We start from the raw sequence: 19,398 nt of genomic DNA, 5'->3' as shown, positions 1-19,398 counted from the left end.
CCCAGTCAAGTCTGTCCCGTATTCAGCAAGTGAAAATAAAATAAACAATAAAAGGTGAATCAAATGGACCATTACGGCAAGGCTGGGATGGTCAGTTTGGTAAAGTAAATCCGTTGGGCATCTTTCTTTGCCTTTAGACAATAATTCTGATGCAAAAGAGCCAAACGGGACAGGCAAAAAAAAAAACCCATCAGAGCAGCGTAACAACGGGAAATCCACGCCGACGGGTTGTTGGGAAACATGAAGTGAGCTGCAGCTTGGGGGAGGCTCAGAGGGGACTATGTACTAATGGGGGAGGGGGAGGGGGCGTTGTAGAGCTGGGGGGTCAAATATATGTAGGAACAGGAAGAGGTGTGTTTGGAGGCGTGGTCCTGCTCCTGAAATTCAGGTAGTTTATCTCCAATTAATAAAGTCCCTCAAAGGCTTCCATACAGAGCAGACACGCTGGGCTCTGATTGGTCCTCACACTTAGACACTGTCTTCATGCTGGGAGGAAGCTGTAGGACTGAAGGGAACTGTGGACAGCAAGAAGATTCATGTTACTAATGGTGATCCCCTCAGAGCAGAGCAGACCTCACACACAACCGTCCTTCATCACTGACGACACAAAAGATTTTTAACCTCAGAGATGATCGATGATAGTTTAGGTTCTAATGAAGCTGTGAATGATGAGAGAGTTAAACACACTGAGCTGATGACGCGAATATTTATTTCAACTCCATCCACCAGCCTGCAGTTCCTCTGGTGTCCAGCAGAGGCAGCAATGAGTCAGTCGTCATAGACTCCCATATTACAATAAACTTGTTCACAGCCTGATACACACAACAGCTGTTTAAATCACGTTTTTGCATTATTGGGGGCGTGGCCTCTGTGACTGACAGGTGGATGGTGACGCAGGTGGCTGTAGCTGCTAGCTTCACCTTTATAATGACATCACGACACCATGGCTCACTGAAATAACAGAGTGCCAGAGGAGGCGGAGCCAGAGTAAAACTGAGCTCCAAATAACTAACAGCATGGAGGTCAAACTCAGAGAGAGCTTCACAGCCTTTCTATTGTTTCTATTGTTTCTACTTTGTCTATCTGATCACTTCCTGTTTGTACTGCGTGCTCAGACGAGTTGCTGGTACTGCAGTCTGTACTGTGAACACTGATCACTGAAGTGCTTTTACCATCAGGGTCAGAGTGTGCCTACCATAGAGGGGCTCTTCCTCCGGTTTCTTCTCCTCCTCCTCTTCTTCGTTCCTCCTCATCGCCACATAAATGTTCTCCTCCTTCTCCTCCTCCTGACCTGTGAGCAGATTATCACTCAGTCAGGTCTCCTTATCAACGATCTGCTGTGGAGCCAGAGCTGTCTCTGATTGGCTGCCATACCTGTGGTTTTCTTCCTCTGAACCCTCCTCTTCCTCAGGATGAAGACCACGATGAAGAAGAGCAACAGAACCAGCAGGACGACGCAGACGGACACTGAAGACACCACATGGCTGCTGCTGCGGTCTGAGGACACAGAGACACAGCTGATCTTCACATCACAGCTGATGACGTCATGTGGTGGCAGAGGGAGCAGCTGAACATCAGCAGCTCTCCTGGTCTGAGTTTCTTAGGTGCTTACACCGTGGTTGTGAAGTAGCATTAGTTATACAGGTGAGCTAGCAGATGGTCACATGACTCGCACAGACTCACAGATCGTTACAATGAAGGCATGTTTGTGAGTGTTTCACAGTGATGTGTGTTATTGTGTAACAGTTGTGATCAGGCATCCACACAATGTCCACCTGCACACAGGTTATCTTCATCATTATCATCATCAAGAAGTGTGTGTGTGTCATTGGTCAGTTCTTTTTGGGCTGTTTCCTGTTTTACTTTGTTTCTCTGGTTTCCTGGTGGACATATACCTGCTGCACTGTATGTGTCGTGGTTCTGGGTCGCTGAGTGTTTTTGGTTTTTGGTGTTATTATTACTGATCTTGGATTCCATCATGTTTTTGGACTACCAGTGTTTTGGTTTCTGTTTTCTACTTTGCTATGCAGTCTGTGCATGCCGTGTTTCCTGTTTTAATTTGAAAGTCTGTGTCTCATGGCACTGTTTCTGGTTTTGCTTCCCCTGGTCTCATGTGTGATTACTCCCAGCTGTGCTCTCCTCCTGTGCCCTCGTTATCCCTCAGTGTATTTTAGCTCAGTGTTGCGTCGTACCCTCGTTTTTCTGCGCGCACTCTCGTCGAGTCCCGGTTGTTTTTTCCCGGAGTGAGTCTCTTAGTTTCTAGGTTCCTGTTTGAAGTCTAGTTTCTAGTTCTGCATTTGAGGTTTTGGTTTGTTTTTCTCATTTTTATTGTTTTAAGAGTTGTTCAGCAACAAAACTGTGCCCTAAGTCCCCCCCACCCCCCTGTTTCTGAGTCCTGCGTTTTGGGTCCTTCATCTTACCTGCAACACAGCACTGAACTATGCGACCACGCAGCGGACGCAGCGGCATTCGCTCCATCAGAGGAGCTCCAGGAGGACATTATTTACACTGTGAATAAGCTATGCAACCAATGGCTGAATCATCCTCATACAGTACTTTTTGGCTCCACACCCTCCACCTTCACCCTCCAGCTACGGCTGCTCACCTGCTCCAACTGCTGGAGGATTTCTTGCCCGGCCCGCCGGATGTAACGCTACCCCGTCTGTCGGTTCCTCCATCTTCCCAGAGAAAGCGGTGTTCACGCCGCCACTACTCGTCGCTCGCTGAGCAAACCCTGGTGGTGAGTGAAAGTTTTTGGCACACTCAGCCTGGATTAATTTCTACAGTCAGTCTACGCTGAGCCTGTTAATTCTGTATCAGTCACTCCAGAGTCTGTGAACTCCCGATGTGAGGATTTCACTCTTAATTATCATTGTACAGTTCTCTGCACCTCGAAATTAGATAGCAAGACCACAAAGGTGCAAAAATAAAAAACAATATACATAAAGAAAATAAACAATATAAAAACACTATATACACAATGTATAAGCTAAAGGGAACATTGTGTATACAAGGGGGTGTATACACAATCATATAATATGATAAATAGGGTGGGCCGTGGTCATTAAGGATAGGGATGGTAAGGTATTGCACAGGAGCAATAGCAGCGACAGAGTGCATGTATTGGAGAAGTCTGTTCTGACAGCCCACGGGAAGAAGCTGTTGGTTTAGCACCTGATGGATCTGAACCTTTTTCCAGAGGGCAGGATGTTGAAGAGGTGGTGGTTAAGATGGAGGCGGTCCTTTATAATCGCCCTGGCTCTGGAGACACCTTGAGCTGGCAATTAAGTCCAGGGAGGAGAGTGGACAGCCGATCACCTTCTCTGCAGTTCTGATGACCCTCTGGAGTCTCTTCTTGTCAGCTGTTGTGCAACCAGCATACCACACTGTAATGGCGTGCACCAGCACGCTCTCGATAGTGGCTCAGTAGAAGGACACCAGGAGATCAGTCTGCAGCCTGTTCCATCTCAGAACCCTCAAGAAGTGGAGGCGCTGCTGGGCTTTGTTCACCAGGGCTGATGTGTTTGTGGACCAAGATAGGTCCTTAGATATGTGGGTGCCGAGGAACTTAAAGGAGGGCACCCTCTCCACATAGTCACCTTTTATGGAGAGAGGAGGGGATCAGTTCTTGTTCTGCAGAAGTCCATGACCACTTCCTTTGTTTTCTTGGTATTTAGGGTGAGGTTATTTTAGCTACACCATTCGGTCAGTCGCTGGACCTCATCTCTGTAGGCGGTGTCATCATCGTTGGTGATGGGGCGCATGGTTGTGATGTGTCCTGTGTGTCGAAGCTTCGAAGCGTGTGTCGGGTAATCTCAGGGGAGTTTTCGTGAAGCGCGTATCAAGGCTTGCTTTGATTACGTGTGCAGTGACGTTCGAGCCCTGCGGGCATCCGTACCATGTGACTGATTCAAGAACTGGCTCGCCAGTTTGCGCCACATTTGAAATAAAATGGGCAGCAAAACACAGCTGATTCCCCCATCACGTTGTGTTGTGGAATTGGATTATCCGTTTTTTTTTCTCCTCCCCTTTTGTGAGTGTGGACGCTACCTCTCTTTGCTCTTTAATGCTTTGCTTCTTTTATTGATTTTTATTGATTTTTATGCTGAATTTTCCTTTTTCCGTATGAGCTTACCTGCGATAGCTTCTGGACGCTTATAGATCATTAGGACTAAAGTGTTCTTAACAGAAACAGCAACATTTTATGGTTACCTTATCCTCAGCGCTCCGTGTGTCTGTGGCCTAGACACAGCTGAAGCCTGTTTACAACGTCTGGGCACCAAACAGCCTCAATAGCCTGGAAAGGTGCTAACCGCTAGGCTAACTAGCAATAAGATGCCTTCCCTCTCCACAGATGACTACCACAGCCTCCTGCAGAAGATTGCAGTACTGGAGACAAAAATTCATCGCTTAGAAGTAAACGTGGAGGTAAATGGACTGTGTGGAAATGAAACAACCTTGCCTTTGATTCAAAACAATGGCGATGAGCAAGCTAGCACATAGCTAAGGAGCACAGATAACATGACCAAGAAAGTAGACTCTGTGCATTATTATAAATCCTCAAGTGATAATCCCCCCTTGGACTGTCTTGGTGCAAAACCAAGACATAAATCATGTCTCCTGGAAGGGGGAGGACGTATCACGGGCAGGGCACAGCGAGCTGAAATCTCTGAAACCGACTGGCCTTCACTTCCTACGAGACAGAGAAGCTCTTCTACCCCTGTATACGAGAGGAAACAGGACTGGACAACCGTGAATAGGAAGGTTAACAACAAACCTCCAAAACAACTGAGTGTGAAACTGCAGAACAGATTTGCTCCACTATCAAAGGACCCTGGATCTATATCGGACAACCATCCATCTAAAAGCAGCGAAGTAAGGTCTGAAAATCTGCAGAATAGCAAAAGACCACAGGGAAAGCTAAAGGCTAGGCCTGAAACTCTGATTGTGGCTGACTCTGCCGTAAAGGATGTACAAAGGATTTGTATCAACAGGTAACTTCACATCTGAGCAGACAAGTATCACATGTGATGGACACACAGCCGTCAGTTCTGTTTCCAGCTCAGTCACCAGTTCAGTTATTAGCCCAACCGCCTGTTCAGCCACAACCATCATTGGCTTAGAGCTCAGCTGAACTCTCTCAGCCGCCTTCAGCTGCTTCACCTTGGAGCTCGGCTGTCTCAGCTTCCTGCCTCTGCCGAGAGCTTGGGCGAGTCAACCCAGCTACCTCTATCTTCTGCTGGAAGCTCTGGTGAGCTCATTCAGACAGCTGAGGACTGCATCTGGCTGGCACTGCCCGGACAGACTGCCTGCATTGGACAGCCCCAGCCGCTGCTGTCAAGTGAGGCTGTGTGCAGGCAGGAGTGGTGGTGCGGGTACCCAAAGTGCAGACACTCGGAGGCAAAATGTGAACTCAAAACCAGCTTTAATGCTGATCTCAAACGTAACACAACTAAAAACCACAAAATAAACTCACGCAGGCAGCCAGACCACAGTATAGATAAGGGTAGAGAGATGAGATAAGGGTAGAGAGATGAGATAAGGGTAGAGAGATGAGATAAGGGTAGAGAGATGAGAAGAGATAAGGGTAGAGAGATGAGAAGAGATGAGATAAGGGTAGAGAGATGAGAAGAGATAAGGGTAGAGAGATGAGAAGAGATAAGGGTAGAGAGATGAGAAGAGATAAGGGTAGAGAGATGAGAAGAGATAAGGGTAGCTCGCGACACGGACAAAGGAAAACACAGGGCTTAAATACACAGAGGGAGCAATCAGTGAATGGGAGACACAGCAGGGACGAATCAGTGCTAACGAGACAGGGAAGCAAAACCTGATACAATAACGTGAGACACGGACTTCAAAGTAAAACAGGAAACATAACACAGAGACGCAGACTTGACAAGGGGAGACAGCAACTAAGGAACACAGACGGAAAACAGAAAGCAGGACTCTAAAGAAGAAACTAAAAGACTAGAAAAGATAAATAATATCAAAAGCAAAAATCAATAATTATGAAAACTTAAAACTCTGGTTTGAAGACCCAGGTCTCCTGACAGCTGCGTCTCAAGCCAGCTGTGTGCGCTGTGCAGCAGCAGTTAGCGTAGCCTCAGCCAGAGGTCTCCACACCTGCTGGCCCTGCGTCTGTCTCCGCTGGGCACTCTGAGGGTCCAAGGGGCCCGTCCAGCTGTCGGAGGCTCAGGAGAGTCCATCAAGCCATCAGCGCAACCACATCCATCGCCTGCAGCAGCCATGTTGCCGGCTGCTCATCTGCCAGGGGCTGCTCCACCAACGTCTGGTTCTGCCTCTTCTCTGCCAGAGGTATCACGCTGTCACCTTCTGGACCGTTTTCATGTCCCCACTGCTTTCTGCAAGGTTGGCATCTGGACTTGCTTTGCCTAAGCCGCCGCTTTCCTCCCGGCCAGCCCCCTGAACTGTTTTGTCTCTGTCGTTGGCCTCTTGGTCGACGTCCTGAAGTGTTCTGTGCTTTGAGGGTCTCGAAAAGCGCTATATAAATGCAATCCATTCATCCATCCATCCATTCGCTTCCGCTTATCCTTTTCAGGGTCGCGGGGGCGCTGGAGCCTATCCCAGCTGTCATAGGGCGAGAGGCGGGGTACACCCTGGACAGGTCACCAGTCTGTCGCAGGGCCATCACACAGGGACAGACAACCATTTGCACTCACATTCATTCGCACATTCGCACCTAGTGGCAATTTGGATTATCCAATTAACCTATCCCCACAAGCTGCACGGTGGTTAGCACTGTTGCCATTTGACCGCAGAACTGAAGAAGCTTCTCGGATGAAACGTCTTCTTAAAGAAGTCCAGACGCTTTTCTTTCCAAGCTCCTTAGACTACGATCACCTGGATGATTGAGAACCTTCACAGACATGTCCTTCAATGCACATATTAAACAAATATATAAGACTGCTTTCTTCCATTTGTGCAACATCTCTAAAGTTAGAAATATCCTGTCTCAGAGTGACGCTGAAAAACTAGTTCATGCATTTATTACTTCCAGGCTGGACGACTGTAATTCATTATTATCAGGAAGTCCTAAAAACTCCCTGAAAAGCCTTCAGCTGATCCAAAATGCTGCAGCAAGAGTCCTGACAGGGACTAGAAAGAGAGAGCAGATTTCTCCTGTTTTGGCTTCCTGTTAAATCCAGAATTCAAAATCCTGCTCCTCACATACAAGGTCTTAAATAATCAGGCCCCATCTTATCTCAATGACCTTGTAGTACCATATCACCCTATTAGAGCACTTCGCTCTCGCTCTGCAGGCCTACTTGTTGTTCCTAGAGTATTTAAAAGTAGAATGGGAGGCAGAGCCTTCAGTTTTCAGGCCCCTCTTCTGTGGAACCAGCTTCCAGTTTGGATTCAGGAGACAGACACTATCTCTACTTTCAAGATTAGGCTTCAAACTTTCCTTTTTGCTAAAGCATATAGTTAGGGCTGGACCAGGTGACCCTGAATCCTCCCTTAGTTATGCTGCAATAGACGTAGGCTGCCGGGGGATTCCCATGATGCATTGAGTTTTTCCTTTCCAGTCACCTTTCTCACTCACTATGTGTTAACAGACCTCTCTGCATTGGATCATATCTGTTATTAACCTCTGTCTCTCTTCCACAGCATGTCTTTATCCTGTCTTCCTTCTCTCACCCCAACCAATCACAGCAGATGGCCCCGCCCCTCCCTGAGCCTGGTTCTGCAGGAGGTTTCTTCCTGTTAAAATCATGCAAATGGTCCAGAATGCTGCTGCTCGCCTGCTGACAGAGACAAACGTGAGCACATTACCCCTGTTCTTGCCTCTTTAAATGATTTAAATGGCCTGGCTCCTTCTTACCTGTCAGACCTTCTACATCTGTCTCTCAGATTTAGCTGACCAGTCGCTCATCGCTGTCCCCATGACTAGATTGAAACACCGGGGCACTGAGCTTTCACTGTTGTGGCCCCCAGATCATGGAATAAGCCCCCCTCCATATTAGGTTGGCCCCAACACTTGAAATCTTCAAATCACTTTTCAAAAACAACTTTTTTCTGAGGCTTTTTAGGAGTCATAGTCAGCTTGTAGTCAGTCTTAGTCAGATTTTGGTTTCTTTTAATCTTCTTTACTTCGTTAATTCTATTTATTGTATATTTTATTCATGAATTAATATTTAATGATTCATTTTTATTTTTTTCATGTATTTATTTATTTTGTTATTTAATTTTCTTTGTCTGTCTAATGTATGGTTTTAAAATCTGACTGTTTTTACTGGAAACCACTTTGGTCAGCCGTGCTGTTTTTACAGTTTTCCCCCTTTATCTCTTTTATTGAGACAGCCATGCTGTTTTTAATCTGCTCTATAAATAAAGTTAGATTGGAAGTACTGCATGGTAGAAATATACCTGACTCTAATAATATGTACTGCTTGGTGAAGTGACATGTACATATGTACGTATTTGTACACGTATGACAGTAAAAGTGTGGTACTTTGTGTACCACCCTCCTTTGTCTTCAGTCTCTGCAGTGTGTTCCTCTCAGCAGGATGTGATGCAATAACAAAGACAGGAAGTCTAATGGCTCACCTGTCACCTGCAGCAGGAAGTCTTTGGTCTGCAGTCTCGACCCAGTCTTGTCAAACACCTCCAGCGTGTAGTTTCCGGAGTCTTGGGTCTGAAGTCGGCTGAACTCGAGCGAGCCGTCAGGGAGCATCGAGCAGCGTCCGTGGGAGCACGTGCTCCGGTTCCAGTTCAGCAGCAGGTGAGGGATCTGAGTCCACCTGACGTCGTACCCGCGTGCCCTCGGGTCCCCCTGCAGGCCTGAGGGCAGCACGACTCTCGTGCTGCTGTTGGCAGACACTCTGATGATGTCTGCAGCGCCAGCTGGGGTCAAAGGTCACAAACATTTCATTTTCAGTCCCGTTATAACCATTTATGCAAACACTACATTACCCATGAACCCCTGCTGCTGCGCTTATAAATCAGACCAGCATCTGATTGGTTAGATTTTTAGGGTATTTTTGTAGTTTTCTGTTCTGCAGACACAGAGCTCTGTGATTGGTTGTCATCAGAGAAGTGCATCTTGGGAGTTGTAGTTGTAGTAACCTGTTCTTTCATGTTTTGCTGAAATTTAATGATCCCAGTTCATCGACTCATTTTCCCCTCACCCCCAGGGTGGGGGTACCTGAGGAGTCTTCCTGTTAAAATGGAGTTTTTCCTTTCCACTGTTGCCAAGTGCTCGCTCATAGGGGGTCGTCTGATTGTTGTGGTTTTCTCTTTATCATTGTAGTGTCTTTACCTTAAAATGTAAAGCGCTTTGAGAAAAAACTAGAAACTGAGAACTAGAAAAACTTGGAAGCTACCAGAGAAACATGCAAAGACACAGCAGGAGAGAACACAACCAAGAACAAGGCAAGACTGACAATAAATAGAGATCGAAAATGTGACGTCATTCAGGGGTAAAACCGCAAAGGATTCTGGGAACTCGTGCCAAGAGGTACTAGCGCACGCAGGCTTTCACATGAAAACAGTCACACAGCGATAAAAAGAAACACAAAAATGGCAAGAAGCTGTTGTATTATTAACTGCAGTAGCCGGTCGCATGACAGCCACGGGAAGCCGACAGTAAAGAGATCGTTGTTATCGGATTACGTCGTTGAAGAGAAATTGTTCGAGCCATGTTTCCGAAGTAACAAAGAGGCGACGAAGGACACACCCCACCCATCCTTCAAATTCGGGGAAAAGGAGGACGCATTTGTTGGCTGCATTTGGTGGAGTCTACAAATTTGGACAGCCTTCGTCGTGTTGCTGTGACGTAATCGGACTACAAATGCGGCCTCAGGAGGATGCAGCCCATGAATTTGGGCACGACCACAGACGCGAGAGCAGGAACAGGAAACAAGCTACCAGAGAAAAACTGAACCACACTGAGCTTCGAGCCATCGTAAAATGCAGCAGTCACACTGAACTGAGCACGCTGGGTGACCGTGACAGGAAGCTTTATTATGATTCTCTGTATGTAGCACAGTCCTACTTTTACCTGGGACGAGTGACCGTGAACGTATTAGCTGCACGTTTAGCTTCCTGTCAGCTTTAGGATCGAAGGTTTTAGCTCCATTGGTCTGATGGTGATCCTGTCAGAGCTCTGAGGTCTGCTGCTCATGTTTCATATCAGAACTGTGTGGCGGAGGAGTGGTGCAGTGAGCTCAACGGGGCGGTGCTGGAGAGGCAGGTGGGAACACAGCTGATGGAGTTTGGGGCTGATGACGTCTTTGCTTCCCCTTTTTAGTGAGACGGGAGAGGAGCGGAGGGGAGGCTGGGATCAGCTGAGACGGGAGCTGTCCAGACGGTGGACTGTCAAAACTAATAACTAAAAACCTTCTGCAGTAACGTGCTGTGTGTGTGCGTGTGTAAAGTGCATCCCACAAACTGTTTCAGGTGTTTGCTGAACACTCGTTTCTGCCTTTAACCTCGACGGCCTGTCACGATCGGCTCTGTGAGCTGTTTGATCATTGGCTGCGTCTGTGATCAGGGTCATTAATAATCTGAACCTTTGTGTTTGTTCAAAGAAGCCGAGGTCACTGACCGTCACTCTTCATCATCATCATCAGTAACCACACCACCACCAACATGGCTGCAGGCTCCGCCCCCTCAGCTGTCAGTCACTGTGAAGAGGAAACAGACACTTTAAGTGGTCAGAGAGTGTGTTTTTATAAATACAGCTGCAGTGTCTGTGGCTCTTCCTGGTCATGTGACCTAAACCACAGCTCTCATAGGTCACTGCTCACATCTGCTTTCTGCTCTGAGCCTGTGGTCAGTCTGTGTTATATTCAGAGCTGCTTCTCCTCAGATGACCCTTTGAGTGTTTGGTAAATGGACTGGTTCTTATACAGCTCTATCTGAGCACTCAAAGTGCTGTACACAACTCGTTCACTCACCCAATCACACCAGCACTTCTCTAAGTTTGTAGTGCTGTCTAACTAACATTAATACACACATGGATTCTTGGCCAAGGATATTTGGCATGCAGGCTGAAGCAGACTGGGATCGACCCACCAACCTTCCAGTTAGTAGCTGCTCTACCACCTGAGCTACAGCCACCCCTGTAGCTTGTGTCCTTAAAGATCACTCAAGGTAACCTCAGCCTGTACGTGACATCACCCGCATCACCTGGTCTAATGGTGACACCCTGCTACCATCCATCCATCCTTCATCCATCCATCATCCATCCATCCATCATCCATCCTTCATCCATCCATCCATCCTTCATCCATCCATCCATCCATCCTTCATCCATCCATCCATCCTTCCATCCATCCATCCTTCATCCATCCATCCATCCATCCATAATCCATCCATCCATCCATCCATCCAACCTTCATCCATCTGTCCATCCTTCATCCATCCATCAATCCTTCTTCCATCCATCCATCCATCCATCCATCCTTCATCCATCCATCCTTCATCCATCCATAATCCATCCATCCTTCTTCCATCCATCCATCCATCCATCCTTCTTCCATCCATCCATCCATAATCCATCCTTCTTCCATCCATCCATCCATCCATCCATCCTTCTTCCATCCATCCATCCATCCATAATCCATCCTTCTTCCATCCATCCATCCATCCATCCATCCATCCATCCATCCTTCATCCATCCATCCATCCTTCATCAATCCATCCATCATCCATCCATCCATCCATCATCCATCCATCCATCCATCCATCATCCATTCCTTCATCCATCCATCCTTCATCCATCCATCCTTCCTTCATCAATCCATCCATCATCCATCCATCATCCAACCTTCATCCATGCATCCATCCTTCCATCCATCCTTCTTCCATCCATCCATCCATCCATCCTTCTTCCATCCATCCATCCATCCATCCATCCTTCCTTCTTCCATCCATCCATCCTTCATCCATCCATCCATCCATCCTTCTTCCATCCATCCATCCTTCTTCCATCCATCCATCCATCCATCCTTCCATCCATCCATCCTTCATCCATCCATCCATCCATCCATCCTTCATCCATCATCCATCCATCCATCCATCCTTCATCCATCTGTCCATCCTTCATCCATCCATCAATCCTTCTTCCATCCATCCATCCATCCATCCATCCATCCTTCATCCATCCATAATCCATCCATCCTTCTTCTATCCATCCATCCATCCATCCTTCTTCCATCCATCCATCCATAATCCATCCTTCTTCCATCCATCCATCCATCCATCCATCCTTCTTCCATCCATCCATCCATCCATAATCCATCCTTCTTCCATCCATCCATCCATCCATCCTTCATCAATCCATCCATCATCCATCCATCCATCCATCATCCATCCATCCATCCATCCATCATCCATTCCTTCATCCATCCATCCTTCATCCATCCATCCTTCATCCATCCATCCATCCTTCATCAATCCATCCATCATCCATCCATCATCCAACCTTCATCCATGCATCCATCCTTCCATCCATCCTTCTTCCATCCATCCATCCATCCATCCATCCTTCTTCCATCCATCCATCCATCCATCCTTCTTCCATCCATCCATCCATCCATCCATCCTTCCTTCTTCCATCCATCCATCCTTCATCCATCCATCCATCCATCCATCCTTCTTCCATCCATCCATCCATCCTTCCATCCATCCATCCTCCATCCATCCATCCTTCATCCATCCATCCATCCATCCATCCAACCTTCATCCATCTGTCCATCCTTCATCCATCCATCAATCCTTCTTCCATCCATCCATCCATCCATCCATCCTTCATCCATCCATCCTTCATCCATCCATAATCCATCCATCCTTCTTCCATCCATCCATCCATAATCCATCCTTCTTCCATCCATCCATCCATCCATCCATCCTTCTTCCATCCATCCATCCATCCATCCATCCATCCATCCTTCTTCCATCCATCCATCCATAATCCATCCATCCATCCATCCATCCATCCTTCATCCATCCATCCATCCATCCTTCTTCCATCATCCATCCTTCTTCCATCCATCCATCCATCCATCCATCCATCCATCCATCCTTCTTCCATCCATCCATCCATCCATCCATCCATCCATCCTTCTTCCATCCATCCATCCATCCTTCATCCATCCATCCATCCATCCATCCATCATCCAACCTTCATCCATCCATCCATCCTTCCATCAATCCTTCTTCCATCCATCCATCCATCCATCCATCCTTCATCCATCCATCCATCCATCCATCCATCCATCCATCCTTCTTCCATCCATCCATCCATCCATCCATCCTTCATCCATCCATCCATCCATCCATCCTTCTTCCATCCATCCATCCATCCATCCATCCATCCATCCTTCTTCCATCCATCCATCCATCCATAATCCATCCTTCTTCCATCCATCCATCCATCCATCCTTCATCCATCATCCATCCTTCTTCCATCCATCCATCCATCCATCCATCCATTCTTCTTCCATCCATCCATCCATCCATCCTTCTTCCATCCATCCATCCATCCTTCTTCCATCCATCCATCCTTCCTTCATCCTTCTTCCATCCATCCATCCATCCATCCTTCTTCCATCCATCCTTCATCCATCTATCCATCAATCCATCCATCCTTCATCCATCCATCCATCCATCCTTCATCCATCCATCCATCCATCCATCATCCATCCTTCATCCATCCATCCATCCATCATCCATCCATCCATCCATCCTTCATCCATCCATCCATCCATCCATCCTTCTTCCATCCATCCTTCTTCCATCCATCCATCCATCCATCCATCCATCCATCCATCCATCCTTCCATCCATCCATCCATCCTTCATCCATCCATCCATCCTTCCATCCATCCATCCATCCATCCATCCTTCTTCCATCCATCCATCCATCCTTCATCCATCCATCCATAATCCATCCTTCTTCCATCCATCCATCCATCCATCCATCCATCCTTCTTCCATCCATCCATCCATCCTTCCATCCATCCATCCATCCATCCTTCATCCATCCATCCATCCTTCTTCCATCCATCCATCCATCCTTCATCCATCCATCCATCCATAATCCATCCTTCTTCCATCCATCCATCCATCCATCCATCCTTCATCCATCCATCCATCCATCCTTCTTCCATCCATCCATCCATCCATTCATCCATCTTTCTTCCATCCATCCTTCCTTCTTCCATCCATCCATCCATCCATCCATCCTTCTTCCTTCCATCCATCCATCCATCCTTCTTCCATCCATCATCCATCCATCCATCCATCCATCCATCCATCCATCCTTCATCCATCCATCCATCCATCCATCCATCCATCCATCCTTCATCCATCCATCATCCAACCTTCATCCAACCTTCCATCCATCCATCCATCCATCCATCCATCCATCCATCCATCCATCCATCCATCCATCCATCCATCCTTCCTTCCCTCTGTTCGTCTATCCTCTGGACACTCTCAGGTAAGATTAATAATCTCTCCTCATAGGAGGGTGAACCCGGGTCGGGTCCTGGTGCCAGTCCTGAGAGGGGGTCTCAGCAGTGAGCTGTGGTGGCTCGGAGATCATACATGGGGATAAAACCAGTATGAAAGCTGAGTCTGGGTGCCATGGCAACAGCACCTCAGAGTGACAAAATGCCAGCAGTGACAAACATAATCATAATATAAATATAGCCATGATGTAAATGTAATATAATGTAACATAGAAGTTGAAGTTGTGCACAGTGTGGGCTGCTTGTGTGTGGAGGGTCCGCCCTGCAGTCGGTGAGAGGCATAAGATGAAGCTCGCTGCGGTCAGAGGGGAAGTAAACTCACGCTGAGACTGAAATGGGGCCTGTGGGCCTGCGGTGTCACTCTGACACATGAACAGGAAGTGAGCCCTGCAGCATGCACGGAGCATGCTCCGTGCATGCTGCTGCTGAGCCCTCGCTGGTTTCAGTCTATTCAGGTGAATGTGTAGAGACTGCCCCCCCCTCACCGTGCTGTGAGACTGCAGAGGGGTCTCAATGCCCCTGTTCGATGACTGCCCCCACACCTCAGTGTGTATTAATAAACCACAGCCTCTCTCTCAGACATGAGGGGAAGTGAGAGTGGAGCGTGTGGTCAGCGCTGCTCGGCAGCATCAGCCCTGTGACAGGAACGTCTCCACACTGCGTCCGTGTCTCACAGTCACAAACATCTGTGCACAGCTGTGCTCTGTCTTCAGGGTCGGAGGTCAGAGTTAGCATCATGCTATCAGCTCTGTGGATTTATGGGAATCAGCTGATCGAGACTGAGGTTTGAACACAGCTGGATCTGTGTGTGTTTGAAATGTGTTGATAGTAAAAGCACTGCAGTGATGATGGGACGACCTTCTCCGGATCCCTCAAAGCTCAGCCCAACATCTAGAACATCTGGGCTCTGCTGTTCGATCAGGTCCAGCTGCAGAGCTGCTGATGACGACTGTCTCTGAGACACGTCTCCTTCATCCCTGTAACCGTGGAAACCTGAACTCATGTCAAACTGAGAGCAGAGAGTCGGCCACACTGATGTTACCGACGGGTTCTAAAGGTTCTTTAAAGAACGCAGAACAAATGAGACATCGTGTCATCACAGCATCAGTGATCCCTGCAGGAAACCAGCACAGAGGCGGATCCAGACAGGAAGCAGTTAAAGACACCCTGAAGGACTTCGGCAAAGGGTTAATGTTCAGGAAGAGAAGAAGAAGAAGCTCCCTGACGTCGTGTTCACGTTTCATCTACGTTACTTTCTTTCTTTAGTTTCTAGCTCTGTAGTCTCTTTCTCCTCAGTGACCACAGCACTTCCAGCCTTGTTCATTATATTTTATCATGATGCCCTTGTACACAGCCCCACAGTGTTTCCTGTAACTCAAACTTCTTATATTGGTTTCTACACTTTTGCATCTTTGTTGTTTTGCTACCTAATTTTGCCGTGAAAGCAACTGCACAATGACAACACTTAAGTTTATACTTTTATTGATTCACAGTTTGTCAGTCCAGTTTCTAGTTGACTGTTTCAGTTGAAATGTTTGCATTTAATTATTTATTAGTTGACATAATAAAGTCTGACTCTTCTTTATAATCATGTACAGGGTGTTTAGTCCAAAGCAGAATTAATAAACGCTGTCGGTCATGTGGACGTCCGTTTGTCAGACAGATGAAGTTGAACCTGCTCAGACTCACAGTGCTGTCACACTTCATCACAGGCTCCTGCTATCCGGTTGGTCAGTGATGACGCGACGAATCCTACTTCCGGGTCTAAAGTAGTCTGCGTTTAATATGGCTTTTGTGTTGTTAACATGTTTAATGTTATGTATTTTCTTCTATTTGATCTCAAAAAGCTCCTAAAACAGTCAGTGATCACTGTTGACCTCCCTCGGCTTTTATTACCGCTAATCATTTATTTAAGCTCAGTTTTTAAATGGTAAATGGCCTATATTTATATAGCGCTTTACTAGTCCCTAAGGACCCCAAAGCGCTTTACACATCCAGTCATCCACCCATTCACACACTGGTGATGGCAGCTACATTGTAGCCACAGCCACCCTGGGGCGCACTGACAGAGGCGAGGCTGCCGGACACTGGCGCCACCGGGCCCTCTGACCACCACCAGTAGGCAACGGGTGAAGTGTCTTGCCCAAGGACACAACGACCGAGACTGTCCAAGCCGGGGCTCGAACCGGCAACCTTCCGATTACAAGGCGAACTCCCAACTCTTGAGCCACGATCACCCGTTTAAAACCTTAGGATGTAACTACAGCCCAGCCCATGCAGCAGTATATGAATGACTAACCTCGTATTGTGGATGGATTATCTCAGTTGTTCTCCTGGCTGAAGTTTGGTCCTTTTACAGCATCCTGCCATGCGATTACATTTGTTCCTGACCACCGAGAACACTCACGTTAACTTTTATCGAGTGGAAAAAAGTTAGCTTGTTTATATTATGCTAACATAGCTGTGTCGCTAGCGGTCACGTAGCACATCATTATATACCAGCTAGCCCAACTTCAGTAACCCTACAAACGTCACTGCTGTTTAGTTTTCTGTCTTCATTTATGTTGGAAGTGATAACAGAGCTGTACGTTTTAATTTGTTTCCAAAACCCCGCAGTCAGGACATGCTATATTGTATTTAGATAGAAGCTAGCGAGCTAACTCCCTGCTAACTTCTAACTCCGTTAAATGTCATAAATTCCGTTTTCATGGATGCCTGGATGCTAAACTCAATTGTTACACCTGGTAGAGCAGAACGCTGATCATTTTATTAAAGATGAAAGACTTTAGACAGTTTTTCAACTCTCAGTAATGCCACAGTGATCGTTTGATATATGGACCTGCAGCGGAGTTTAGACCCAGACACGGCCAGTGACGTCAGACTGAACAACCGGATTAGATCTTATTAGATTGTAGTTCCTTCTGTAAAAACTCCAAATGATTCCAGTTTCCTAAACTCTGGTTTCTGTCTGAAGTGTCTGAGTGTGCTGACGGTGGCGTGGAGGCTGGTGTTAGTCGTGAGGATCGTTTCCTCACACAGACTCTGAGCCTCTCTGAGAACATGCCCAACTCCTCCAAACAGCCACAGGAGTACATGAAGAAGAAGAAGAGATGATGGAGGTCCTACCTGTGAGAGTCAGAGGGTGTCAAAGAGCAGGTGAGCTGCAGAGGATCAGTGTGAAGGTCAGACAGCAGCGCAGTGACAGAGTGAGGAAGAAAGCGCCCACAGTTTCACGTCTGCACATCAAAGTCAGTGCCGGGCTCTTATTGTGGCGGGGTGAGTGCTGCTTTTATTGCAGTGGTCTGAGTCCCGTGACAGGCTCCTCACACTCTGAGTGCACATCCTCAGTGGGAGTTCACAGCCTTCAGGTACAAACAGATGAGGCCCACAGTGGACGTGTGAGGAAACATCGCCCCCTGCTGCCCAAACAGCACACCTGAATGAGCTGGTGTTGCTCTGCCAGAGCTCTGAGCTCTCCTCGCTGCACTGCACAGCTGCACTGTTTAGTCTGTGTCTGACTGTGTTGGTGGTTCTGAAGGACACCGGGATGTTGTGCTTGGAGAAGACTCTCCTGCGTGTCTCTGATAAACCTGCTACATCAGGGATGATGATGCCATGATCCTCACTCGTTGGTGTCCGATCTTCTTTTCTCTGCATCTTTGCTGATTTGATGATAACCACATGTTTTAAGAGCTTCCTTTACGCGTGTGCTCTTTTTTCTTTCCGTTCAGGGTTAGAGGAAGGGCTTTCTGCCCGATGTTGTAGGGTCCTGATTACTCCCAGTTTGTGTTCTCCTGGTCACAACTACAAACCACCATCATGGTGAAGCTGACTGTGATGGGCCGAGCTGAAAAAGCTGGAGTCGTCACAGGAATTATCAGAAAAATGAGGGTTTTCATTTATTTGATCCCTCCCAAAATTATCTTTACAAACCAAAAGATGCTGAGCTCATAAAAGAGGTCAAAGAAACAAAACTAAAGTCAGGCAAAGAACTGAACAAACCAAACGACTGCCCAAAGAAACATAACTGACCTAAACAGGAAATGACACGCAGAGGTATATATAATGGCTGGTCAGACCACTATGACACAACCAGGGTAACTAAACACAACACAGTCATAAACCACAAAATGATGCAGTTCATTCCAGTTTGTTAACACACCAATCAGCAAAGGAGAAAACCAAAACCACTAAACCCTAAACTCAAATATTTAATTAAATACAATTTTTTTTTCCAACAGCATCTTTATTCATTTTGAACATAGCAGTGTACACATCTGAAGCGTAACAAAACAAGTAGTTAAACTTACATAAACTACAAGCTACACACACTGCCTTTATACACATAACAACATATAGGAGAGGATGAGAAAAAAAACAGCAACAACAAAACAAGAAAAACAACACACAAAAGCAAAACAAACGAACAAGGAGAAAAAAAGGGGGGAATAACTGTGTGCATCTCCCATAAATTATGCATCCTCACAGGTATACGTTAAATGTAAATTAGAAAGTAGTTGTTCAATGTCAAGCAATAAACATATTCCCAAATGGACTGCAGAGGGCCACCTATGGATCCTCCCCAAAAATTTGGGGCAAGTTTTTATTAGCAAGGAAGCTTTTGAAGGGGCCCCAGATGCTATCAAAGCATCATTGCTTGCCCCTGATTGCGTAGGTGATCTTTTCTAAGGGCAGAGTAGATGTTAACTCTGAAATCCATTTACTTCTTCTCGGTCTATCCACCTCTTTCGAAGTAATGGCAATCACTCTCTCAGCCATCAGCAGCCCTGTGTCTAAAAATAAGCGATGTTTCCTTGTTATATTACAGTTAGCTGGACAGGTGCCCAGCAGAAAAAGTTTTGGATCTAAATGCATTTTTATTTCTAATATTTCTTCAGAGA

General features: G+C 46.7%; 1 protein-coding gene across 1 annotated transcript; it reads right to left on the bottom strand.

Annotated features, from left to right (window-relative positions):
* Positions 1-204: 204 nt before the first annotated feature.
* LOC146700992 (uncharacterized) lies at positions 205-17,772 on the bottom strand. The gene is made up of 7 exons (XM_085471265.1): positions 17,624-17,772; positions 10,568-10,646; positions 8,569-8,865; positions 2,606-2,734; positions 1,375-1,497; positions 1,196-1,291; positions 205-515 (listed from the first exon to the last, which is right to left on the bottom strand). The coding sequence occupies exons 2-7, from the start codon at positions 10,611-10,613 to the stop codon at positions 469-471; spliced, it is 738 nt and encodes a 245-aa protein (XP_085327391.1). The 5' UTR covers positions 10,614-10,646; positions 17,624-17,772; the 3' UTR covers positions 205-468.
* Positions 17,773-19,398: the final 1,626 nt, after the last annotated feature.

Source organism: Copadichromis virginalis, linkage group LG10 (genome assembly GCF_057382275.1).
Source record: "Copadichromis virginalis isolate Kocher_CV1m ecotype Utaka linkage group LG10, C_Virginalis_male_GT1.1, whole genome shotgun sequence".
Lineage (NCBI taxonomy): Eukaryota > Metazoa > Chordata > Actinopteri > Cichliformes > Cichlidae > Copadichromis > Copadichromis virginalis.
The sequence above is the reverse complement of the archived record's forward strand: the minus strand, read 5'-3'. Positions and strand labels throughout refer to the sequence as shown.